The sequence below is a fragment of the Atractosteus spatula genome, chromosome 4 (assembly GCF_055471065.1).
Source record: "Atractosteus spatula isolate fAtrSpa1 chromosome 4, fAtrSpa1.hap1, whole genome shotgun sequence".
Taxonomy (NCBI): Eukaryota; Metazoa; Chordata; class Actinopteri; order Semionotiformes; family Lepisosteidae; genus Atractosteus; species Atractosteus spatula.
Window position 1 is genome coordinate 34,714,977 of NC_142709.1, and position 27,368 is coordinate 34,742,344.

The 27,368-nt window shown below is 39.1% G+C and overlaps 2 protein-coding genes across 2 annotated transcripts; one reads left to right on the plus strand and one right to left on the minus strand.

Moving 5' to 3' along the window:
• Positions 1-1,884: 1,884 nt before the first annotated feature.
• LOC148836280 (snaclec coagulation factor IX-binding protein subunit A-like) lies at positions 1,885-10,986 on the plus strand. The gene is made up of 6 exons (XM_088914656.1): positions 1,885-1,937; positions 2,622-2,694; positions 5,900-6,015; positions 8,057-8,197; positions 9,073-9,184; positions 9,707-10,986. The coding sequence occupies exons 2-6, from the start codon at positions 2,637-2,639 to the stop codon at positions 9,862-9,864; spliced, it is 585 nt and encodes a 194-aa protein (XP_088770782.1). The 5' UTR covers positions 1,885-1,937; positions 2,622-2,636; the 3' UTR covers positions 9,865-10,986.
• A 4,977-nt stretch (positions 10,987-15,963) lies between these two features.
• LOC148836281 (snaclec coagulation factor IX-binding protein subunit A-like) lies at positions 15,964-22,393 on the minus strand. The gene is made up of 6 exons (XM_088914696.1): positions 22,342-22,393; positions 21,294-21,366; positions 20,772-20,887; positions 20,034-20,174; positions 18,002-18,113; positions 15,964-17,068 (listed from the first exon to the last, which is right to left on the minus strand). Exons 2-6 carry the CDS (start codon positions 21,349-21,351, stop codon positions 16,911-16,913), a joined length of 585 nt encoding a protein of 194 aa, XP_088770822.1. The 5' UTR covers positions 21,352-21,366; positions 22,342-22,393; the 3' UTR covers positions 15,964-16,910.
• Between the last annotated feature and the right edge of the window lie 4,975 nt (positions 22,394-27,368).

The following is a 27,368-nucleotide window of genomic DNA, read 5'->3' on the forward strand; positions in this document are numbered from 1 at the left end:
GTCAAGGGAGCTGTGAACAAGAAGGTTGCACAGATAAGGTGGTTGGCGATATGAGATGATGGGGAAGTTGTCATTAATGGTCCTGGGTGATAGAAAGGGTGGTAGGGAAGAAGTGGAATGGAATGGGGTTGTGAGGAACCAGAGTTCCTATTTGGTTTGATGATCTGAGATGTGTTTTTGTCTCGGGTGAGGGCCCTGTCAATAATGTGTTTTACGTATCCTCTATCAGTGAAAAAAGAGTGCATTTTGAAGGTTTGGTTATGGAAGTCCACATTGTGGAATCCCCTTCATTAGAATTTCACCACAAACTCAAGTCACTGTGCCCTTTCTGGGACTGTGCTGCTACCATCCATGCAGAGGAATGCTGGAGAACACAATAGAAATATATGAACATCCCATAGAAACCCCTCATCTGAGAACCAGATATATCACTACCATGTATGAGATCCGTCTGAATCTCTGGTGTCAGGAGCAGCACAGAATCTACACTCGATCCTGCAAGGAAGCACAGCAGTGAAGCGCTCAGACCACAAAGTGCACAGGAGTCAAAGACCACAGTGCAATAAAATTTATGTCATATGATGCACAGCATACAATGTACTGTCTCAAAGCTGGTGCAACTATTAATTGATAAATAACGGGAAGACAACGCATTAAGTGTTGGAGAAACAGGTATACTGTACTGTTTCTCCTTAAAACTAACAAAATTCTATCCAAAATTCTTCATTGATAATATGTAAATGTTTTCTACCAATTCCATCTGATTTTTCCCATTAATAGTTTTACCACATTTTTAATAAAACAAGTAGGACTTTTTCTATCCTAATTTCTCCTCCTATAGATTAGGGATAACAAGTGATTATATAACTTGAAAAATGTAGATCCTTAATTTAAAACACTACTATTAAGTTAAAGTAGTAGTGGTAGTGTGGAGCCATGGAACAGACAACATTATTCTGTTGCCTAACACTCACACTTACTTACAGTACATACATAATATATGTTTTTACTTATTTATTTAAAATGCTGTGGGATTTTGAAACTAAAAATAACTGTTTTGGTGTGCTTTTAGAAACATGCATTTACTTTGTTTGACTTCCTTGACAATAATATTTCACATTATGCGTTTCTAAGAAATGTATTCTAAAGTAGGCTGAAGTTTACTCAAGGGTCTGTGTAGTAAAGCACAGAAAATGTACTATACTGTCCACCGCAAACATGACATTAAGCTTCATCAAAAGTACAATTCAGTTCAGTTTATTTGTCATATGCACAAGTGCAATGGAATGCTTTTAAATACAAACACCAGAGTGAACATTTAAACTGTGAAGAATGAGGTTAGTAATGCAAATTATAATGTGAATTGCAGGTTCAGCTTCACAGTTTCTCTCACTTTTCTCTGTACTAATTTGAAGCTGATCATGATGGATCTATAGGTGAAGTACAGGTAGTTTTTTTCTTTATGTATTTAGTCCGGCTGCTTGTGAACATTGAGCAGAATTAAAGGTGAGCTTCACTGAATTAATATTCGTTAAAGTACTGTAATTGCAAAGCGCATTTGAGGCAGGATGAACTTGGTTACATGTTCCTTCAAGGATTAAACTTACAGATGTGTATAGAAAAACTGAAAGATGGTGGGAGATGAGGAGATAATAGTTTATGAAACTCTTTAGCTGCCTACTCCCCTCAAAAACAGAAGCACCACAATCTGATAGCTGATATCGATAAATAAAATCTGACTTCATATCATTAAAATAGGAGAAGCTGGGTTGTGAAACATCTCACAGAGTCAAGCTGATTGACACTCCTCTGCACTGTTGAGCTCAGTTCCCTCTTTCCACACTATATAAAGAGCTTGAGTCTGGAGAGAATTTTACAGAAGAGCCCAGGTGAGCAGAGAGAGAGAGACTACATACACTGTTGGCGCTGGTAACCAGGTGAAAGTCCTTTTCACTCTCTTCAGCAGACAATCTGAGTGTCCTCTGGCACTTTTAGAGAGTTGGCATTAATTACTTTTTTCCAAAACAACTGTACTAACTGCTGGCCTGTCTCAGGAGTGGCTGGAAAGCATTTCCACTCCAAGTCTGTTACAGCTTAGGTGATCTTTTGTATCTCTAGAGCCACTCTAGGTGGCCAGGTACAGATAACAGTGTTATGGAGTGAACTGAGATACAACAGGCAAAGTTTGAAACTTTGAAAAGGCCATTTAATCATATGACAACAAAACAAGCAGTATGAAAAAAACACTTACTTTATACTGTATGTGGAGGCGTTTAGTGATGTTTGAAGCTGCTGAACTGTTCTTAAAACTGGGACTGAAGGAAAGTGTTTCGTTCCTCAGCTTTCTTAAAGAAACATTCAAGTGTTCTCAATTTCAAGCACTCACTTTACTAAGGACGGTACAATGCAGTGCTGCAGTACTGTGATGAACAGTGAGAAATATATTTTCCTTACATGATTAAACTTGGTATACTCCAGCAAACCATGAGTTGTTAATAGTCCTTTGCTCTTCCAAAATGCAAATATAGATCTATTTAATACAGACTTTACTTGATGTCAGACTTGGTGTTTTGTCATTGTCATCGTACCCTTTCAGATGTGTGATCACTCTTCTCTTCCAGAACTGATTCTCAACAATGAAGACAATTTTTCTGCTGCTCGCCCTGGGGGCTGTAGGCATGTGTGCTGCCAAAGGTAGGGCAGACAGACCCAGTCCATTACTGTGTTTGATACTGCGATTCATTTAGGTTTAATAAACCCTTAAGCTGGGAATTATGTATTACATGCTAAACTGTTGTAAGATTCTGAATGTCAGTCAGTATGTTTAGGACCCTGATCTGAGCTCTCCTTACTACTCTAAGTGTTGAAATACTGTAGTGTGCAGTAAGTGTGTCTGTTGTTGTTGCAAATATGGTGTTACAAAAAATAGACTTACAGAAATAGGCCAGACAGGATAATCAGCAATTAAAATACATTACCATCACTCACAAATTGTATAGATAATGTCAAGAATATACCAACAGTTGGTATAATTAGAGGCGCTTGAGTTCATTGTTCTTTAGCACAGCTTTGGTAAAAAGACTAATAAATAAGGCATATTCCATTCCGAAAAGAGAAGAAAAGAAACATAACGTTTCGGCTGTGAAGCCTTCTTCGGGTGTGTGTGTCTTCTTTTCTTCTCTTTTCAGCATGGAATAAATCTTTACTTGTTCCTTTGCGGCCTACACATGCTGACGCAGCTACAGTACCTACATAAATAAGGCACGCTAGGTTTAACAAGTATTTATTAATAAGGACAAGTGTGTTACTAGTAACACACAAAACAACAAAACATAAAACATACAAAAAACTAAATTTACAAACAAGGCACAAATAGTGAATAGAGGACTTTGAAGTTGAAACCCTACAGGAAGCCAGTGCAAGGACTCAAGGACAGGAGTGATGTGATCACTTGCAATAAACCTGGTCAGGATTCTGGCTGCTGAATTCTGGACATATTGTCATTTGTTCAATGTGGATTTAGATACCCCAGTGAGTAGGGTGTTACAGTAATCAATACGAGAGAAAATGAAAGTGATGATGAGTTTTTCAGCAACAGTTAGTGACAACATAGGACAAAGTCTGGCAGTATTTTTGAGGTGGAAGAATGATATTTAGACAATATGTTGCACATGTGAGTCAAACATCAATCCTGGATCAATTATCACCCCAAAGTTCTTCAATTTAGATTTACCATCCACAGACAGGGTTACTGTGTTGGTTTTACATAGTTGATGGGTAATGTCGGGAAGCATGACTATTGAGTCATCCAGGTGTTAATATCAGAGATGCAATTAAAGAGAGCAGAGACAGCCACATGAGTGTCAGGTGTATTATGGATGTAGATTTGAGTATCATTAACATAGAAATGATCATTTAGACCATGTGATGTTAACAGCTGACCAAGTGGAAAGTAGCGCTCCCAGTATTAAGCCCTCAGGAAAACCAGACTTCATGAGTCCAATTTCAGAACTAAAACCACCAAGGCAGACAAAGTGTCAGCTATTAGTAAGGGAAGACCATTTAAGAGCAATGTCAGGAACTCCAAACACAATCCAAAATGAGAATGTAAAATGTCATGGTTAGCAGTATCTAAAGCAGCACAGAGAAGAATGAGGATAAAAAAAGAACAAGAATCAGGAGCCGTGAGAAGATCATCACCAAGGCACTTTCTGTGCTGTGTAGTTGTGGGAGCCCTGATTGGAGGGATTTATTTGCAATGTTTATTTAATTGTAACAGCACACTCTAAAATCTTTTGCAAGAAAGGTTGGATATGGAAAAAAAATTGTTGAGGGTTGTCCAGAGCCATATTTGGTTTTTTTTTACACGGGGTAACAGCAGCAGTTTTTCAGGCCGATGGTACCTCACCAGTGCTCAAGGACCCATTTACTATGTTGAGGACAATGGGGCAGAGAGAGGTGAAACAGGATTGAAATAAAGCAGTGGGAATGGAATCTTATAGTCACGTGGTGGATTTCATACATGAAACTAGTTTACTGAGTAGAGAGAGGGAATCAGTAAAACTAGGGAGGGGGTGTGGAGACAATCTGATTTAGATTTACAAACTGGGTAAGAACAAAGCATTCCAACAAAAGTGGAAAATCCTTAGCTGAATAGGAAGACTGTGAATCATTATGGATATTAAAGTCACCAAGAATAAGAATCCTTTTAAACCAGACAATTCCTTGGATCATTGACTCTCAGACCCCATGCACATCAACAAACACCTCAGTTCCTTTCTTTCTTTGAAGCTCATGAGAACGGCAAATTCTAACACTAGCTAAATGTTTGATCATTGACCCTAGGTTCTTGAGACACCTCAGTTGATATTTCCAATAGCCTTATCATCTTCCTCCTCTCCTCCTGTAATAGAAGTATTGTCACCAATAATCACTTTCATCACAAGACTTTATCAAGTGCAGAGCTTATTAAATTAAGGAAATGTAACAGATTTCTGTTTTTACCTGAAATATTTCTGTCACTATAGATTGTTTGAAGTGTTTTTCCAGCTCGATTCCCCTTAATTATAGTTTTATCAAGCGGATTGGCAATACTAGGACCCTCACTCCGCCGAAACATGTTGTTTTATAGCCAGTGGTCCCTGCATAATAAAATGCAAAACGTTGCATGGAAGCTCCACAAGTGGACCCAAAAAAAGTATCCCCAGCAATGGAAGTCACTTTTATTTATGCCATACATACAGGTACAGATTTCAAATTCTGATCCTGAGAGTAGATTAATTAATTAATCCATAAGTGTTTGTTGCTCAGAAATTTGGTGATTAGCGAACAATGTTCAGTGACAGAGCAAAAATGTTTGCAAGACCACAAACTTTTCAACTCAGTAGAGACAAAGTGGTGTCCTACTGATATTATCTCAAGCTTTCAATTAAAGAACCCTTACAATTGCAACAAAGGAGCAGTTATAGTTATTAACATAATCTAATATAATATTATATATAGAATCTGATATATTGAAACACCTCAATAGCCACTTCCAATAGCTGTAACCTTATTAACCCTTACACTAACCCATTGACCCTAACACCTTTAACACTATTAATCTCTGCTGACTTCCCTGTCTTTCTCACACCTGAAGAAGGCTCCACAGCCAAAACATTGTGTTTTCTTTCTTCTCTATTCAGCATAGAATAAACCATTTACTTGTTCCTTTGCAGCCTATGCTTGCTGATGCAGCTACCTACTTGAACTACACTATTAACCCCTCTCTCTCAGTACAGTGTTAATGTTCTGTAGTGTCCAGTTTGTCTGTAGTAACGTCTTTCTCTCAGTGCAGTGTTACTGTAGTGTTCAGTCAAAATGTCTTTATTAACACTATCCTTCAACCTCTCCATCACAGAGCTGTCAAACTGTACTGAAGAGGAATGTCCACGACGCTGTTCCTGGGGCTGGAAAAGAATGGGCCACAGGTGTATCAGGTTTTACAATGTTCCCCAAACGTTTTATAGAGCTGAGGTAAAGATGCTGTGCGTATTATTTGTGAGGACTACATTAATTAACTAGAGACGCACTGTAATTGTTACTGCCTCCACATTTACACAGTCTAAGCTATTTAAAAATAAGAAAACAAAACCAACATTTGGTTTTGCTATCCTGAGTCCTAATTTCTTTTTCTTCTAGTTATTCTAGTCTTCACTCTTGATATCCCCTAAGAATAACAAATTAGTACTTTAGAAACTCGTAGTGATTCCTTTCCTTCACCAATGTCTCTCTCTCATTTCCTTCTCTCTTTCCTTGTACAATAGCAGTATGTGATGGTACATCTCTTCTTTTAAACCACTCTTTCCATGTGTTAGGTCAGGAGTTTATTTTCCCTGGTTGTATTTTCTTCAATATATATTTGTCCCAGTCCTAGTGCCGTGGTGTGAATTGTTCTCCCTGACTAATTGGAACCGCTTTTAAGTTTATACTCATAAGCAGCTGACATTAGTAAAGCAGTTGTAGTCTTTCGTTTTCTCAGTTGCAGGACAGACCACATCTCTTGCTCAGGACTCAAATTATATTGCATAGCGAAGGTAGCACAACTGAGCCCTGTTTGGTGTGCGTAGTCTTTTGAGCAATTTTTAAAGTGGATCTCTTGTTCCTCCATCGTGGTTCAGTTAAAAAGATCTGTGAAGTCTAGGACACAGTTATTTAATACTGCCCATCAAATTGGCATCAGAGGTTTCATACAGTATATCTACTTCATCAGTATATTTGCATATATTTTAATATTATAACCAGGAGGTTGTGCAGTTTATTCAAGAATGGTCTATGAAAACTGATTTATGCTCAACCATCTTTAAATCCATCCCGTGCCCTAAATGGAAGTCAGTCAATGTCCTCCTGGAATGGATGTAATCTTTAACATCATCAATTATCTTGGAAAATATCCACAGTACAGGCCTGATTAGGGTTTTTGAATTAAAGAGAACCCTTTGTACTCTACATCCTTTCTGAAAATGCTGATATTTTATATGTCTTTCTCACTACAGACATTAGAAAGACGTGTCAAGAAAAAAATAGAAAAAAACAGAGATGCATTTTATTGTCTTTTTTCAAAAGTCGTTTTTTTTAAATTGTGGCACACTTATGATGTACATTTCTCTATCTACAGTAGGTCTTCCCTAAAATGTCTTCTACCTTTGATACAAATTTGAAAGTGATTGAATAAATATAAAAAATTGCATGACTTTTTATTAACACAGGACTGAGGTTTTCTCAGCCTTCCAAAAATGTGATATTCATAATGAAAAGAATAAACCATCTACTATTTTATTGTTTTATTTCACTACTGCCAGGCTTTGAGAGTCTTCTTATACTGTTTACAGTTAAAAAATGCCTTTTTTTACAGTTTTTTTGTGTTTATGTAATTATACAGTACTCAACAAGTTTAAATAAAAAAAACTTTTGCTTGCAAAATTCACAATGAAAGCACCTTTTCAAAGGAAGGGAAAACATTATGTATTTTAGTGATTTTTTTGCTTTGTGCTTGCATTTTGCTGTTGAACAGATAAGTTATAAAATATAAAAAAGTGTTTCTCTAAATTGAAATGCAAGATGAATATTCCTGTGAAAAAAGGTTAATTTGCTTTATGCTGATGTATCTAGTTATGAAATACAGTAGTGAAAAGCTTAGGTTATCTTGTGTTTTGTCATATATAGCCCATGGTGTTGTGTTTTGATTTTGCTGGTAAAAATACATACTATATTATTCACTCATTGTGCAGTTTCTGTCTAAAGTGCTGGTTAAACTTAAAGGTCATGGGGAGGATATTGGATCTGCGATATGAGAAACAATGAAAAAATCTTGTAAAAAAGAGTAGCATTGAAAACAAATACACACATTTAGGCAGATATGCCTACCACGGGATCTATGCGGAAGCACATTTTCTGCTTTTCTTCCATTATAAACTAAAAAAAGTTTAACATTGAGATAATTGGAATCTCAGAGATAGACAGAATATCAACTGCATGTTTTAATGTGCTGATGTTTAGTGCCTTATCTGTCTTTCAGAGAGCATGTCGCCATGCTGCCAGGAGAGGACATTTGATCTCAATCCATTCAAGTGGTCAGAATCACATAATTCAAGCTGTAGTAGCAAAACGGAACTGCCGCAGACACAGTATTTGGATTGGGGGGAAACGTTTCCGAGGGGTAAGGTTTGACTCTTCTCTATTTAAATCATCGGTTCAGATCAGCTGTATGAAGCTAGGGAGAGTAGATTCACCACAAAATTTCCCATACTGAACTGTTGTATGACAGAAACACTGAGGTTTCAGCAGATGTTAATTAGATAGAGTGAAAAAATGTGAGAAACTGTAGGCCTTGTTCTTAATACGTCCCTAGAAACAGTTCTATTTAACTTAAGAGGAATAGGAAAGAGCAAATTAATCTTAAAAGATATAAATTCTAATTGACTAGGTAAATACATCACTATGTACCATTGCTTATAGGTCCTGATGGTTGACACAGGTCAGTAAGAGCTCTTCCTCATATACAGTATATTAACCATAAGGCTTCTGGTGCTCTTTGCAATCTTGTAAATGACACAAGTTGATGAGAAGGGTAGGCTCTAACTCAGAAGTGGAGGCGTGAGGCATGTTTTTACAAAAACAGAAACAAAAGAGATATACAGGTAGAAGAGATTTAATTCAAGTATATAAATTCCTAAAGACAATGATTAGGTACATTCAGAGGACTGATTAGCACTCAGTTGTGAACAACACATGGTCAGAATTACAAAGTAAAAGAGAATTGTTTTAGGGAGAAGAATAGGAAAATATCAAGACTTGACTTCCCAGACAGGCATGTAGAGAATTGCCTGACACAGTGGAGAACTAATACAGTGCTATGATGTCACAAGAGTAGCTACAGCTGATGAAGTAAAGGGTGGCAGCACATGAGCTGCCTGTAATGTGATCTTCAATGATACTGAAGTGCCATTCTGGTGAGAAAAGTCAGAGATATCAAAGACAGTTTGGTTGGTATATAATGTGTTTAAACCATAATATGGGTTTATATCATTCCAGAGCAGGCGTTTCTATTGGGTGGATGGGAGCTCTTGGAATTACAGCAGCTGGGGCTGTGGAGTGCTGAATCAGTCCTGCAGGAAACAGACATGTATAAAAATGAACTACAAATGTGAGTGATTGTCTGCATGTTTTTCTGTGTTCTGAATTTCTTTTTGCAAATAAGCGTTTCCTTCTGAAGAGCTCTGCAACACCTGTGTGTGTATGTTTTTAAAGGCAACTTGAAAATCCTATCCAATGTTTCGAAGTGTTTGGTTATTCTGTGCCAAGTTTCCAGATCCAGACACCCGGACGATTTTCAAGAGTTAGGAAAATAGTGCCTGTTGTTTGTATATTTTATACCTCAGACTTCTGGAAGCAATACAAGTAAATGAAAGATGTACTTAGAGATTGTCTGGTGGATCAATTGAATGAGTTATCAGTGTAGTGACTGATTGATATCAGTATCAAATTATCATTGAATCTAACAGTCCATTGTATGTTCAACCTTGGCAATTGATGTGTGATTTGTGCAAGTCAGCGAATGCTTTATTCAAAGTTTTGATTCAAAATTCAGTTGACAGTCATGTAATTGAATAGATGATCAATTTACAGAATTGACATGGATGAAACTCTTTCAAATTCCCCTCTGCAGATGGTGGGCGCTGGTCACAAATTAGCTGTCGTGCCCAAAGACCTTATGTGTGTGAGTACCCTCTGTACAAAGGGGAAGAGGAGACACAGGAAGGGACAGAAGAGGAGCTGGAGATCAACGCAGGAGTAGAGACCAAAGAAGAGGCCAGCGCAATGTAATGGCTAAATAATAGCCTGCAATTTCCCTCACGGGATCAATAAAGTATCTATCTATCTAATAATGCTAACAGAAATGGCCAAGGACTTTCTTACACCATCTGCTCGTATAAATCTAATCGTTCTTAGGAAATTTTCCATATATGTTTCACATCATCAGTCTGAAGTTTTTTTTACATTCTCCCAAAGGAAAACGTTTTTTCAGCAGAACTCCTGGCTCTTGTTCCTCTCTGAGCCCTCAGTGTTTTAATGTGAATTAATTACATGGTTAACTGCAGCCAGTGTCCTTTGTGGCTCATTTTGGGACAGATGATTCCAAAATACAAGCTATTTCAGGAAACATCTGTAATAAGTCAAACAATGTCATTTTCTACGGAAGAAAAAAAGTTCTTACAAAATCTTATACTGAAATACTTAACATCACAGGATGCAGAAGGTTTGAGCTCCACTTTTGTTGTTTCTCTTTTTGTTATCATTATTGTGATATATCAGCTAACTGCTTCAGGCAAAAAATAAAAATGAAAAAAAGTAAAACTGCTGCCAATTTTGCTGCGAACAAAAGGACGCCTGTCTGTCAATCGGCCGCTCGTTTCTTCCTACAGTGAGAGCACCTTACACAGAGCCCATCTTCTGTTAAAACACAGCTGTGGTAGAGACACTACATGCATGTGGCAGAACACACAGTCACCCTGCAGTGTCAGGCTATCACTCTAGTTACAGGACATGACAAAGATGCTCCTGATATCCTGATTTTCCCACTGGAGTTCTAGTGGGGGACTGAACTGTGATTGGCCGTCTTAGATTTGATCTGCATGTGACAGATGCCAGTTGCACACTTGCTGGGACAAGTTCTATTGAAGGACTGAATTATAATTAGCTGTGTTAGATTAATCTGTTCATGACAGAGACAGTGATCACACTTCAGTTGCTCAACTGTTTGGTCCACATCAGGTTTTACAGCCAGCAAGCTCTTGTTCAAACTGGATGGAACTGATAATGCAATAAATCTTTAAATCATTGAAACAGACTCTATCCATCTATCGCTGTAGAGACAGTACAACGGTCCAAGACTTGCTATTTCAAAATGCAATTTTAAATAAAGAAACAGTCGTGAGTGTTATCCTATTCTATAAGTGCCTAAGCAGAGTTCTGGAGAATGTTCCTCCTGAAAACTGTTAAACTAGTTGTATGAAATATTTTGTTCTTTCACCTTAAATCAGTATTTCACAATGTTTTACTGCCTGTTTAAATAAAGGAATACCTTAGTAATTGTTCTATTGGTCTGGACAAAGTTAGATGACTAGATAATGGCTGACTACAATATGCTACTCAGAGCCAGCAGATCACCAGATCACAATTAGGCGTGCACATTTAGATGGTCTGTCACTGTTCTTGCCTTGTAGAACCCCTTAGGGTTCCTATGATGTATCAGTGGTCCCCTTACAGAGACACCTGCACACCCCAGAAGATCAGTGCATTTCTCAGATGTTCTATTTCCAGAGTGCAATTGTAACAGTAAATTTGGAGAGTAGTTGACGACTTTTAGGAACAAAATAAACACAATAATTTACAGTCTCACACAAGGATTCTAGATATACAATATAGAATTTATTGATTTAGCCAAAATATGCATAACAAACATATATATCTGTTAAACAATCTGCTGTGAACACAAATGCTTTCAGTAAGGGATTGCAAAAACAGCATTTCACTGAAGTAACTTCAGTTAAAATACTCATCCACTATAATAAGTAGAATATAACTAAACCACATTCATATTCTCAGACACAAAGAAATATACATTTATTGTAGTGAACTAAACATCAAAGGTGTGTTTGTAATGATAATTCCCGTGAAATGTGTAATTAATGAAGTTATACTGAGAAATCCATCGTCCAAACATCCTCAGTAAGTTTAAACTTTCCACTGGTAAAAGCTGGCTGGGTCAAGCACTAGCTCCATAGCAGCTAGAGAAGAGAGAGAGAGCTTTTCTTTATGCTGGGCTCAGGCTGCTCTGCCAAAGAAGCGTCCTGCTGACTTTGGTCTTTAAAACAGTCTGTACGCAGTGTGTCTTTTTGAGGTTAAGAAGGTAGGCAAAAGGGGAACTCAGTCATTCTGTGCTATAGCTTTTTGTGCAGGATATTCTGGATGTTGCCAAAAATAAAGAGATCAACTGCCTGGCTTCATGGAGAAAAGTTTAGTCCTGACTTGGACTGCTTGCAGTCACATGGGTATAAAAGTCAGTTTGACAGTTTAGAGAAAGATCTTCAAGTCAGTGAGTTAACCAGAGAAAAAAGACTTGTGTTCCAGTTTCTAAGGGGCAACATCACCAGTTGGTGATTGGCCAAGATGCTATCAGGTTTGATTCTAGTACCCACTCTACAGATCACTAATTGTAGTTGTATCTTCCTATTAGTGATGGATAGTGACCTTTGACCTGTGGTGTTTGGGAATGAACCAGCCTGGAGACTGGCTGGATCCCATCAATGCTACTGTATATACCATTAAATGTAGAACTTGATTCTGTATACTACCAGAATGTATAACAATAAAATTAAATTTGTTCCAATTTATAAAGGGTATGAAGAAATTTAGTGGATATTACTTACATATACTCTAAATGCACATACTGTATACACTGCTTTGCGTTTTAAGATTCATTCTTCATTAAGAAGATATATTGCTTCACTAGAAACAACTGAAGCTGTATATCTGTGACACATGCTTTGCAGTAGGTGGTGTCTAGTTATCATAGAGTCTTGACAAGCATGTATTTGTTCACTAGTCTCTCAGCCTTAGATGACACAATTCATTCCACAAATATTGAATGGGACTCAAATTTGGCACGTTGTGCATCCACAATATAATTGTAAATTCTCATCTTGCAAGAAATCCATTATTTCATGAGCAGTATGAAGAAATGTGTTGTCCTCCTGGAATGCTCTCACGTCAGGATGAGCCCGCAGGAAGGATTTTATATCATATGAGGGCACAGGACTTGATTAACGCAGCACCATGCAGTGAGGTTGACATGAATCATGACAAGTGGAGTTTTGTAGTAATCTATGTTAGCAAGTTGGCATAAGATTGTGATCATGTCCTGTCATGTCCAGCAACAGTGCACCTATCTCGGTGTCCCAATGAGACAAAAGGGTCCTCTTGATAAGCAGTGTGTATTTGTTACTTTCTGTAATTTTTTTAAACTATATATTATATTCTTTACTTTTCTAAAAATGTTTATAATAAGATTATTCCACTGTTTCTTATATTGTCATGCAATCAATTATTTTACTAATAAGAACAAACTAAGAGAAAGAAGAGAAATAATAGGGAAATATTAAAAGTGCAAATACTCATGATGTAAAAATGGAATGGAATGGATGTTCTACAAGAATCCCATTTTCAATTAAATTAACATTAAAGGTAAAGCTTCAAAGCTTAAAATGCAATAAAGCATACAGCTCATCATTGAATATAAATGCAATAAGTTTTTAATGCTGTTGATTTGACCTTTAGAAAACACTGTATCAGGCATATTAATGACTAAAAGTGTATTTATGTTTTGTACTGAATGCGGTACATCAAATACAGACAGGACAGACAAGACACTGACACATTGCAGACAGGATACACATAGTGCAAAGTGCAGATAGTGCAAATTACAAGGTAAATACATAATACAATATACACAACACACTGGGGGGATTTGAACCTTGTTTCTGGAATTGGGGTGGGTGCAAGTAGATTCCAGGGTGTTGAGGAGCCTGACAGCCTGCGGGAAGAAGCTGTTACAGAGTCTGGTTGAGCTAGCCCGTACACTGTGATATCTTTTCTCAGATAGTAGGAGGGCAAAGAGTTTATGGGAGGGGTGGGAGGGGTCATCTATTTTACTGGAGGCCCTATGTATGCAGTGTTTGTGATAGATGACAGAAATGGAAGGGAGGGAGGCTCCAATGACCTTCTCAGCTGTTTCCACAATTCATTGCAGGGTCTTGCAGTCTGAAGCGTTGCAATTCCCAAACCAAACAGTGATACAGCTGGTCAGGGTGCTCTCAATGGTGTCACAAAGCGAAATGGTGCTTCTGCAGAAAGTGGTAAGAATGGGTGGGGAAGGTTTGCCCTCCTCAGTTGCCGCAGGAAATAGAGACACTGCTGTGCTTTCTTGTCTAGGGAGGTGGTATTGAGGAACCAAGTGAGGTCATCTGTAATGTGTACACCAAGAAACTTGGCACTTCTAACTGTCTCCACAGGGGAGCCGTTGTACAGTGGGGAGTGCTGAAGTCAATGATTATCTCTTTTGTTTTGTTTACATTAAGAGATTGTTGTTTGTGCACCAGTCCACTAGTTGCTCCACCTCCTCTCTGTGTGGTGACTTATCATTGTGCAAATGAGGCCCACCAAGTATATGTCTTAATAGGCAATATTTATTATCTTCAGACTTATTTCCTCTGCCATACTATTCCAAGTGTTAATTGATGAGTATATCTTAATAAGGTTTTGGTTTCAGTATGATTCTGAGGATGGAACTGTCTATGAGGGAGAAAAAAATTCATAGATTTCAACTCACATACAGTAGCATGGGAGCTGTACCCAACCACTTGTTACATTTGCAGTTGTCCCTCACTACATCATGTGGAAGCAAAGCAAGACCACCAGAATATACAGTAGCCTTTCTTTGTTTACAGGTAAAGTTATACAAACAACAATTAGAGAGAACCTAGAAAACAAAAATCTAGTCATTTTATGAGACGGCAATCGTGGATTTAGAAAGAGATTAACTTAAAATTCTTTGACTAAAACAGTTGACGACAATTAAGAAAATAAATCAGGAGTAAAGAAATTCCAGGATAATAGAAAATTAATAACAGATGACCATAAAGATAAAGTAAACAGACTTAAAAGCTGCTCTCAGGTTTCTACATAGAGGATCTCAATAACATACCCCTGTTTCAAAATGAGCTCCAGTAATAATGGGCAACTTATCTCACACTGAGGTTCTAGAGAGGCAAGGATGGCCAATCAATCACCAGATCCTGGCAATATTTTCCTAGTCATACTAACGGAATAGAAAGGTGTTTTCATAGACCCCACGCTAGGATATTTCACCTCTCATGGTGGGGGGATGGGAGAGGTACTGACGGATTAGAGAATGTCAAATGTAACACCAATTCATTAAAAGGGGGACAGAGTGAACCAGATAACAACAGTCCAAACAGTTTTATTAATATAATGCTATAAAAACAGTATTAAGACCTATATTAGGAGAATATGTAAATTCTTTAGATATGGTTTGGATACCTTAACTCAAAAAGGATATTACAAGCTAAAACTCTTCAGTCTCCAACAGAGATCTGATTCAAGTAGAAACATTTATATGCAACTTAGTCAAAGTCAGAATCTCAAGCCACATAAAGGACACAGAATCACAACTGGAAGCTAAAGGGGAATTCATTTTACAATGAAGAGAATGGGAACACTTCTTTACACGAAGAGTTGTGAGTGTCTGAAACAGGCTTAAACATGGAGCTCCTTCAGGAAACAACTGGAACGACAAGCAAGATGGACCTAATGGTCACTACATGTTTGGATCTTATCTTAAGTTGCTATGTTCTTAATGCAAGTATAGTCACTATTAGGTTTTAGAATTCATTAATGTATAATGTACATATTTAGAAATATCTGCATAAGGGAACCTTTAACACAATTGAATTGAAAAAAAACTGTGACATTCACACCCTTTAAAGAAGGAAACTGCAAAATCTCACAAACTTCTTTCTCAATACTGTAACAATCCAGTTGTTGACGGCCTGAGGAAGCCAGAGACAGGGGAAAAAAACAAAATAGAAATAAAAAGAATGCACTGTGGGAAGCTGAGGAATTGGGGCACTCAGGTGAGTGAAAAAAAGGCGCCTTAGCTCCAAAAAATTTCATTTCTGACAATACCATAATCTCAGCCTCTGAACATCAACTTCTATCAACTATCAACTATCTTCTGTTGCACTAACTCAAACAAAGTGTGCACATGCCCATTGTTAGAATAGACAGATTATACTGTGAGAAGAGACAGATTAGTAGAGAATGAGAGCCAAGAGTCTGTTTCAATGCTTTAACGATTTATTGCGTTATCAGTTCCATACAGTTTGAACAAGAGCTTGCGGGCTGTAAAAGCTGATGTTGTCCCAGCAATTGAGCAACTGGCATCTGACAACTGTCACTGTCACTTGTAAATCACATCTAAAACAGCCAATCACAATTCAGTCCATCACAAGAAGTTCAGTGGGAATATCAGGATTCTACATCAGGCCATGAGCATTCTTGTCATGTCCCGTAACTAGAGTGATAACCTGACACTGCAGGGTGACTGTGTATTCTGCCACATGCATACAGTGTCTGTCACACAGATGTGTTTTAACAGAAGATGGGCTCTGTGTAAGGTGCTCTCACTGTAGGAAGAAGCGAGCAGCTGATTGACAGACAGGCGTCCTTTGGTTCTCACAATGCAGTGAGACTGGCAGCAAAATTGGCAGCAATTATTAAAATTTTTTATTTATTTCTTTTCCTAAAGCAGTTAGCCGAGATATCACAATAATAATAATAATAATAATAATAATAATAACAGAGAAGGAACCAAAGTTAAATTCATACTTTCTGCAACCTGTGATTTTAGTATTTCAGTATAAGATTTTGTAAGAACTTTGTTTCCTCCATACATATCTTTTAGAAAGCTGAGATTCTCTGCCTAATTACAGATGTATGCATCAGCACAACATCATCTGTTCCAAGTCTTTCAAAATGAGCCACCAAGGATGACGAATCCAGTTAGTCATGTAATTAATTCAGATTAATTCACATTAAGTCAATAAGGACTCACTGAGTGGAATAACAGACAGAAGTTCTGCTTAAAAACATTATCTTGGGAGAATGTGAAAAAAGGCTCAGACTGATGGTATGAGACTTATGAGGATAATTTCCTAAGTTCAAGGATTGTTAAGATGGTCTAAGAAAGTCCTTGGCCATTTTCTGTTAGTATTATTATTATTATTTTGCCATTACATTGCGCTGGCCTCTTCTTTGGTCTCCACTCCTGCGTTGATCTCCTGCTCCTCTCTCACTTCCTGTGTCTCTTCCGCTTCCTCTCCATACAGAGGGTACTGGCACACGTAGGGTCTCCGGGCACGGCAGCTAACTTGTGACCAGCGTGCACCGTCTGCAGCAGAAGGGGGAATTTGAACAAGAGTTTCACCTTTGCCAATATACTGTATTGGTCGTCCAGTCAACCACATTACTTTCAACTGATCTTTGAATCAATAATCAAGAAAGCTGTTGCTTTCATGCACAAATGAAACATCAGTTGCCCAGTTGAACATGCAAAGGACTGATTCAATGAAAATTAAATGAAAAGTTAATCAGTCACAACACCGATAACCCATTCAATTGATCCATCAAATAATCTCTTAGTATATAATTTATTAACTCCCTACATATTGTATTAGTAACAAATGTCTGACATATAAAATTGCAAGAAACAGGCACTACCTGTCTAACTCTACAAAATTTCTCAGCTCACTGTCTGGATCTGGAAACTAGGTCCAGAATAACAAAACACTTTATAACAGGAATACATTTTTAAGTTGCCTTTAACAACAGCTGTGGCAGAGATCCACATGCACAGAAGGAAATGCTTATTTAGTGACGGGGACACTATACTGTAAACAGGAGCCGTCCTTCGGATGAGACGTAAAACCGAGGTCCTGACTCTGTGGTCATTAAAAATCCCAGGGCGTTTCTCGAAAAGAGTAGGGGTGTAACCCCGGTGTCCTGGCCACATTTCCCATTGGCCCTTACCAATCATGGCCTCCTAATAATCCCCATCTATGAACTGGCTTCATTACTCTGCTCTCCTCCCCACTGATGGCTGATGTGTGGTGAGTGTTCTGGCGCACTATGGCTGCCATCGCATCATCCAGGTGGATGCTGCACATTGGTAGTGGTGGAGGGGAGTCCCCATTACCTGTAAAGCGCTTTGAGTGTAGTGTCCAGAAAAGCGCTATATAAGTGTAAGCAATTATTATTATTATTATTATTATTATTTTCAGAAAGAAACTCAGGAACACAGACAAACACATAGGCAGACACTTACATCTAGAGTTCATTTGTACACAGATCCTTCTCCTGCAGGACTCATCCAGTGCTGCACAGCCCCAGCTGCTGTAGTTCCAGGAGCTCCCATCCATCCAGTAGAAACGTCTGCTCTGGAATGATATAAACCCATAAAATGGTTTAAATACATTATGTACCAACCAAACTCTGTCTTTGATATCTCTGACTTTTCTCACCAGAATGGCAGATTACAGGCACACTTTGATTCACAAAGCTGAGGATCCTTCATGTACTGCAATCCTTCACTTTTAGTTACTCTTGCGACATCATTGCACTGTGTTTGTGCTCCACTGTGTCAGGTAATTCTCTATTCTGTAAGGCCTGCCCTGATTACCCTATGACTGGTGACCTGTAGACATATATGACCTGAGTTTAGGGTCAAAAGGTAGAGAATACATATGCAAAACCAAAACAAATGTGGATAAACTAAAAAAACTGATCCCATAATAACCAATTATGGTTAGGCAGTAATGACCTTGGCCAATGAAAGTTCTACACCTAGAACAAAACCTCTTAGTTACTGTCGCAACTCTTTATATCCTTATTTTTCATCCCTAACATCTTCATAAAGACTTCAGATGAAACTGAGGTAATAGTCTTAATGCTCTATTGCAATTGTTCAAACAATAGATATGGAAGTTTCTATAACATTGGCCAAAGTACACATTATGGTATTTCTTAGGGTTAAATAGAGAAAAGGACATGTTTTCCTTAGATGCTTCCAAATGAAGGAATTTATTTTATATACAAAAACACTTTTTTCAGATGCTTCTCTTGTTCAAGCCAAGGATTCGGGATAGAGTTAACATCATGATGTGGGTTATTGCAAATAAAAGTACTTGCTGATTGCCGATTTGCTGAAATGCTGATTGGGAGAATGGTCTTAAGAATGCTACTACAGTATAATACATGATGTAGCTTCACTGAAGGTATTATAAAGGACATATCAAACCCTAAATCTCCTTTGTCAATCACCTTTCCTTTTCTTTGTATAAACCTCATGCCTCCACGTCTGTGCTTGACATTACCTTCGTCATCAACTTGTTTTTCTGCACGTTTGTGAAAAACACCAGAAACTTAACAGTTAATAAACTATATATAACAAAGAGCTCTTACTGACCTGTGTCAACCATTAAGGTCAGTAAGCAGTGATGTATCACTACCTCCCTTGGTCCAGTTAGAAGTTATATCCTTTAAAATGAAATTGCTCTTTCCTATTCCTCTTAAGCTAAATAGAATTTTTTCTAGGGATGTTTCCAGACCAAGGCCTGTAGTTCTTCACATTTTGTCACACCATAAAGAATACGTCAAACCTTACTCAACAGACTACTTTTTCTTATCTTCTTCTGTGAATCATTTTGCTGAAAATATGCAAAACATAAAAGAACACAGAGATGTTCCAGTCAAGTATACTGTATGTGAAAGAGCCAGACACAAAGTCTTGATATTTTCAAGTTTGTTCCAGAATTAAGTGTGAAATAGATCCCTAGTTCTACCCAATAACAGCCATTAGGTATTTATATACTTGAATTAAACCTCTTTTGTCAGTCCTCTTTCCTTATCCTTTTATAAGCCTCATGCCTCCACTTCTGTGTATACCACTGTCCTCCTCATCAATTTGTGTCATCTGCAAATTTGTGAAAAACACCAGAAGCTCAACAATTAATATTTATGATGAAAAGCTCTTACTGACCAGTGTTAACCAATAGGGCCTGTGAGCAATTAGAATTTAAATCCTTTAAAATTAACGTGTTCTTTCCTATTCCTCTTAAGCCAAATAGAAGTGTTTCTAGGAATGTTTTAAGGGTGCCAGAATGAAGAGTTTTAAGGGATGTATTGAGAACCAGATCTACTACCTTTAGGCCTGAAAAACATCTGTTAGAATTTCAGGGATTCTATTCTACAATGGTTCAATATGGGAGTTTTTCTGGTAAATTTACTCTCCATGGCTTCATGCAGTTAATTTGAACTGATCTTGGGAACTGTTTAAATGGAGAAAAATCAAACCTTACCCCTCGGATGCGCTGACCCCCAGTCCATATACTGGGTCTGTGGCAGTTCCCTCTTGCCACTACAGCCTGAACTACGTGATTCTGACCACCTGAATGGATGGAGATCAAATGTCCTTTCCTGGCAGCATGGCGACATGCTCTCTGAAAGACAGACAAGGCACTAAACATCAGCACATTAAAACAAATACATGTAGCTGATCTTCTATGTATGTAAGAAATAAAAAATAGATCAATCATAGCTACATTTTTGAGTTTTATAATGAAAGAAAAGGAACAAATGTGCTTCTGTATTAAAGATGGTTGAACATAGACCAGTTTTCATAGGCCATTCCTACACAAACTGCAAAACCTTCTAGTGAAATTAAAATACCCAATAGAAAAAAGCCATATACATTTGCTTTGACTACAAGATTATTCAAAATACATGCTTAAGTACAGATGCAGTTCAAAGATATATGAAATATCTTATTTTCTTGATTGGATGATACCTTACACATTGTTAACTGGGGGGGTTGTTTTTCTATTATAATCCAGATGATTATGCATTTTTATGATGTTCCTGTTTGACATACATATCTTTATTATTGTCAAAAATATAGTATTACCTACCTACTGTAACTATTGTTGTTTATCTGCTGGTGCATTGTGCCTCTACTCAATCAATTACTACCTCTATCAGTCAGTGCATCTCCAGTTAATTCATGTGGAATGCACAAATAGTATGCACAGGGTCTTTACCTCAGCTGCATAAAAGGTTCTGTGGACACCAAAATACTTGATACATTTGCTGCCCATTTGTTGCCAGCCCCCGGCACAGCGTCGAGGACAGTCCTCTTCGGTAGAGGTTGACAGTTCTGGAGAGTTTGAAAAGTGGTGTTAATAGACACATTCTGACTTAACACTGCACTGAGAGAAATTAATACTGATAAACTGGACACTACAGAACGTTAACACTGCACTGAGAGAGAAGTTAATACAGACACACTGCAGATACATCGAATGGTTTAATGCAAGTACACTGGATGCAATAAAGCATTAACACTGCACTGAGAGAAGGAAAGAGAATTCAGATCAGGATCCTATAAACTCTAAACATACTAAGAAATATACGAATAGTCTATAATGGCTGACATTCAGTATCTTACAATTGTGCAGCATCTAATGTATATTTCTCAGGTTTGTTAGACTTTTTATGGGTTTATAAAACCTAAATGAATCGCAGTATCAAACACAGTAATGGACTGGGTCTGTCTGCCCTACCTTTGGTGGCACACATGCCTACAGCCCCCAGGGCGAGCAGCAGAAAAATTGTCTTCATTGTTGAGAATCAGTTCTGGAAGAGAAGAGTGATCACACATCTGAAAGGGTACTATGACCATGACAAAACACCAAGTCTGACATCAACTAAAGTCTGTATTAAATATACTTGCATTTTGGAAGCCCAAAGCACTTCTATTAATCACATTTTAAATGGAGTTTATAATGAAAGTTCAGCAGGGATGAGTTCAATTGGACTCAGTTGTCAGTAATTAGCAATTGCTCCTGACATCCATTCCACTCCCAAATCCTATAAATACTTACGAGATCCCTCTCTCGCTTGCATCCCACCTTCACCCCCTCTCTACCTCTGCAGCTACCCCTTGGTAGGGCCAGGAGGTTGGCCCTCAGCCAAGCTGGTTAAGTCACAAATTCGCTCCATGACGCTTTAATCTTGGGTGTTGTAATTTCTAGTGAATAACAGCAATTGTCATGGTTTGCTAGAGTATACCATGGATAATCGTGGTAACGAAAATACCATAGATGTCTCACTGTTAATCACAGTTGTGTGGCACTGGATTGTTCCTTTCATAAGAGATACCTTTTGTATCTCTTCCTACAATTAATCAATTGATATAAAATCATTTACAACAGAGTACAGTGAACTTAAGATCATCATTTGCATTATAGTACATTATAAAAAAGCTAAATAATCATATGCATTATATTGCATTTTCTGTAGTATTTTGTCTATAGGATGTTATAAATACTCTTGCTGTTTGATTAGTTGGTTATAATAATGTGGTCTTTTAATGACAAGTTTCAAACCTGAAGTATCTCAGTTCACTCTAAAACACTATGAACCATCTGTACCTGGCCACCCAGAGCCACCCAAAGCAGTTCTAGAGATACAAAACCTCAGCTGAGCTGTAGCAGATCTAGAGTGGAAATGCTTTCCAGCCACTCCTGAGACAGGCCAGCAGTTCTGCGAAAGTACCAAAGGACACTCAGAGTACCTAGTAAAGAGAGAGTGAAAAGGAGTGGCTCTCACCTGGTCAGCAGGGCCAACAGTGTATGTAGTCTCTCTGTCTGCTCAACTGGGCTCTTCTGTAAAATTCTCTCCAGACTCAAGCTCTTTATATAGTTTGGGAAGAGGGAACTTCTGGGAACTCAACAGTACAGAGGAGTGTCAATCAGCTTGACTCTGAGATGTTTCACAACCCAGCTTCTCCTATTCACTCAATGAAAAGTCAGATTTCATTTACAGATACCAGCTATCAGATTGTGCTGCTTCTGTTTTTGGGAGGAGTGTGAATTCCAAGAGTTTTGAAAGAGTTTCATAAACCATTACCTCCTCATCTCCCCCCCATTTGTGTGTAAAATGTAACCAAGTTCACCCAATACATACATGAATGCACATTAAGTACCATAAGTGCGAGTGTTAGGTAAAATGTTGTCTGTTCAATGGTTCTGCACTACACTACCACTTTAACTTAATAATAATAATAATAATAATAATAATAATAATAATAATAATAATAATAATAATAATTCATTACACTTATTTAACACTTTTCTGGACACTCCACTCAAAGCACTTTACAGATAATGGGGACTTTCCTCCACCACCACCAATATGCAGCGCCCACCTGGATGATAGTGCGCCAGTACAATCACCACACACTGGCCAGCACATATCGGATGGTGATTATTAGGAGGCCATGATTGGTAAAGGCCAATGGGAAATTTGGCCAGGAAAACAATGTTGCTCTGACTTTAAGACAGTACATTGACATATGCAGTTTTGACTCACATTTTATTGCACTGTGGTCTTTGACTCCTGTGCACTTTGTGGTCTGTACACTTCATTTCTGTGCTTCCAGGCAGGATACAAAGTAGATTCTATGCTGCTCTTGACACCAGAGACTCCAAGGGATCTCATACATGAGTAGTGATATATCTGGTTCTCAGATGAGGGGTTTCTATGGGATGTTCATATATTTCTATTGTGTTCTCCAGTATTCCTCTGAATATGGCAGGAATGTATGATTGGTAGCAGCATAGTCCCAGAAAGGGCACAGTGACTTGAGTTGGTGGTGAGATTCTAATGAAGGGGAAGGTTACTGCTGGTGTAAGATCTCTTTTGTATTTTGCATCTCTTGATGGAAGTCTGGTGGCAGGAGTTTCAACTGGAAAGGAAACCAGGGAGGGAAAATGACCCTGGTTATGGCGCATTACTGTGTGCAACTGTGGCTGGAGAGCTGTATTCCAAAACTGTAAACCTGTGGTAGGACACTGGTCCCACATCCTACTTGTCCCATTCCCAGGTCATTCAAGCAAGATGTTGCAGCCTGCAGGGCAATTCTTAATTTACTGTTTTCACAGATCTATTTACCATGGGACTGGAAGGTCATCCTGACAATTTCTGTATAATATGGGATTGTCAGTATTTGTCATGACAGCTGAATTAGCAGATATACATCCTGAACCGCCCTTTGGTTTTTGTGTTTTTAATGTTTGCCTGGTTTTGTTCTGTCTTTCAATATTATATTTAATTATTATGTCAATATTAGAGTAAGGTCACAAATTTGTCTTTTATTTTTTACATGTACTAGTGAATGTGGACAGTTTGGCAGCACTGGTGTCCATCTATTTTCTAGACACTTCTTCCAATTCAGGTTTGTGGAGGAGCCAGAGCCAATCTCTGTAAGCAACGGGTGCAAGGCAGGGTACACCTTGGATGGGGCTCCAGCCCATAACAGAGCAGACACACCAACACAAACACACACTCACAACCCAGAGTTAACCCACATGAACAAGTGGAGAACATACAAGCTACACCCATGTGTAGAATTGAACCCAGGGCAGCAAAAGTAGTTCAATAATAGAAGTGTGGAATAATAATGTAACGCATATAGCCTCCATTGGTTGTGACAGCCGGCTTACCAGCGTGGTGATGTCAGCGCCCTTTCCTGTGAATAGCAGGGACCGCAGCCACCGGGCTGATGGGAGATTTCCCTTTAGCTCAAGAGGCTGGGTCCCTGTTGAGTGATGCCGGAGGCCCGGGTTTGAGTCCCTGATGGTGGGTGACCGACCTGAGGTGGCAGAGGCGAGGGCGCCCACGTGAACCCCGGAGCATTACAATAATAATAGTAGTGTGGAATAATAATACTAGTAGTGTGGAATTGTGCCAAGGCAGTAATATTAGTTCAAGTTGGTAGCTGCCGCACCATGCTGTGCTGAAACGTTGTGTATCTTTTCCTCTCTTTTCAGCATGGAATAAACTTTTACTTGTTTCAAGGCAACAATGCTAACAACTTATGTCACTTGTAGGGGACTAAAGAAAAAAAAAGAGTCAGGGCAAATCCATGTTTCAAATCACTTTTCAAAGCTGGTGTCAGTAAACATGTTGCTGATAGAGAAGTTTGAAGAAAATATCACCATACAATAAACAATGTCAAAGTATGCTCTCTTGCTAGAAAATATTATTGTAAAATCACTCAAAAAAAACCCTGACACAATTGGAAAATGATTATTGATGAATTTGCAGGTGATTGTTGAAAACCAACAGTCAATAGACTTATACGTGTTTTACAATACATATTCCTGAGTGAGCATTTTCTTCAGTTGTTGCATAATAATTAAAGCGATACAAGAAGTGGTTTCATGCTATTGCTTTGTATATGACTCAGCATATTGTTTGCGAAAGTTGGAAAAATGTCAAAGGTAAAATCTTGCATGAAGCGAGTACCTGCAGTATGGCACAAGTAAGCCGTGGCTTTGTTCATGCGGCCTTCAGCTTCTTTCATTTCCAAATGCTAGAATTGTTTTAAGTCAAATGTGGAGCTTTGTTTCATTACACCGGTAATAACTGTACAATGTAGTTCAGGTGGGTAGCTGCGTCAGCATGCGTAGGCTGCAAAGGAACAAGTAATAGGTTTATTCCATGCTGAAAAAAAAGAAGAAAGAGAACACAACGTTTCGGCCGTGGAGCCTTCTTCAGGTGTGAGAGAGACAGGGCAGTAGGCAAAGGTAAAGTAGCGGGAGAACAAAGGTTGGGAGGGAGGAGGAGTGAGAGGCGGGAGCAGGGGACAGAAAGAGAGGCCAGTCAAGAGGTGTGAAGTCAGAATGGGTGCAGAGAGGTGTGAAATGAAACTTCCAATGAATGGAGAAAATTTAAAAGAACAGTAGTCTGTCGTTAAGGGAAGGGAGAAGGTGTGATCCTAGCTGCAGAATAATTTTAGTTTCGGTGGTCTTTCTGATGTATGAGTTTGGAAAACCGTCTTTGAGAACACAGACGGAGAGATTAGAGTGGTCGTGGCCGTCAGAGGTGAAATGAGAAACAATGGGCTTGGAGAGATCTTTAATCTTTACAGCCCTGACGTGTTCTCTGAAACGGTCTCCGAGTCTCCTTCCTGTTTCTCCAATGTAGATGGCTGGGCATTTACTGCAAGAGATACAGTAAACAAGGTTGCTGGAGGTACAAGATGCTGTCTGGGTGATCCGGAATTGTCCTGAGGGGCCTTGAATGAGTGTGGTGGTGGCTGTGTATTTGCAGGTGATACAGCGAGCTCTGTTGCAAGGGAAAGTGCCTGGTGTGGATGGTTGTTGAGGGCGGTCAAGGGAGCTGTGAACAAGGAGGTTACGCAGATTAGGTGGTCGGCGATATGAGATAATAGGGCGATCAGAAAAGAGGGCCCCAATGGAGGGATCATCCTGTAGGATGGAAAAGTTGTGGTTAATGGTCCTGGGGATAGGAAGTGTGTTAGGGTGGTAAGGAAGCACCAGAGGAATGCGGTTGTTACGGCGGGAGTTCCTGATCGGGTTGATGGTCCGGGGGGTGTTTTTGGCTCGGGCAAGGGCCCTGTCAATCACACTGCTGGGGTATCCTCTGTTGATGAAAAATGAGTACATTTCGAGGGCTTGGTTCTCGAAGTCGATGTCGTCGCTGCATAATCGTCGTAACCTAAGGAACTGTGAAAAAGGAAGAGAGTTTTTAGTGTGGTTGGGGTGAAATGAGCTGTACAGGAGGTAGCTGTGTGAATCCGTGGGTTTGTAATAAACTGAAGTGGACAGTCGGGGGTAGTTGATAGACAAGTGGATGTCTAGAAACGGAAGAGTAGTGGAAGATATGTTAATCGTATATTTGAGGGACGGGTGGAAGTTGGTGAAATGGTGCAGGAAGAACTCAAGCTGATCGTTGGAGCATGTGGCGGCACCGACGCAGTCATCAATATATCGTTTGTAGAGGTCAGGGACATAGCCAGTGTAGGAAGCGAAGAAGCGTTCTTCTACCCAGCCGACAAAAATGTTGGCATAGCTGGGTCCCATTCTGGTGCCCATGGCAACTCCACTGACCTGTTGGTAAAAAAGATTATTGAAAGAGAATGCGTTCAGTGTGAGGACCAATTCTGCAAGGCGTACCAGGGTGTGGGTGGGTGGATCAAGCACTGTGCGTTTGTCCAGCATGTGCTTGAGTGCTGTAAGGCCGTCATTATGGGGAATGACGGTGTACAGAGATGTGATGTCCATGGTAAAAATGTAGCATTCGGTACCCTGAAATTGGAAATCATTAAAAAGTTGGAGCGCGTGGTTGGTGTCTTTGATGTATGAGGGAAGATCTTCAACCAGCGGTCTCATGAGGCTGTCGAGAAAGGCTGAGATGTAAGTAGTTGGACAGTTACATGCTGATACGATGGGGCGTCCAGGGGTGTCCGGTTTGTGGATTTTGGGGAGGAGGTAAAATTGAGATACCTGTGGATGTTCCATGATGAGCCGGTTTGCCTCCTGGGGGAGCTCATTACTGCTGATAAGAAGAGAAATGGTGGATACCACTTCCTTTTGGTAGTCAGTGGTAGGGTCCTGTTGGAGAGGGAGGTAGGCAGAAGTGTCAGTTAGTTGTCTAGAGGCTTCAGAGATGTATAGATCCTTACGCCACACCACAACAGCGCCTCCTTTGTCCGCTGGTTTGATGACGATATCATCCCTGTTGCGGAGAGACTGGAGCGCCTGATTTTCTCCTTGGGTGAGGTTAGACCTATGTTTACTGGGTATAGAGAGTGCCTTGGGAGCTTGATT

Coding starts and splice junctions, on each gene's coding strand:
- LOC148836280 (XM_088914656.1), top strand. CDS start 2,637: ATGAAGACAATTTTTCTGCTGCTCGCCCTGGGGGCTGTAGGCATGTGT. Junction 6,016..8,056: donor AAACGTTTTATAGAGCTGAG/GTAAAGATGCTG, acceptor TCTGTCTTTCAG/AGAGCATGTCGCCATGCTGC. Junction 9,185..9,706: donor TATAAAAATGAACTACAAAT/GTGAGTGATTGT, acceptor TCCCCTCTGCAG/ATGGTGGGCGCTGGTCACAA.
- LOC148836281 (XM_088914696.1), bottom strand. CDS start 21,351: ATGAAGACAATTTTTCTGCTGCTCGCCCTGGGGGCTGTAGGCATGTGT. Junction 20,888..21,293: donor AGGCATGTGTGCCACCAAAG/GTAGGGCAGACA, acceptor CAAACTCTCCAG/AACTGTCAACCTCTACCGAA. Junction 20,175..20,771: donor GAACCTTTTATGCAGCTGAG/GTAAAGACCCTG, acceptor TCTGTCTTTCAG/AGAGCATGTCGCCATGCTGC.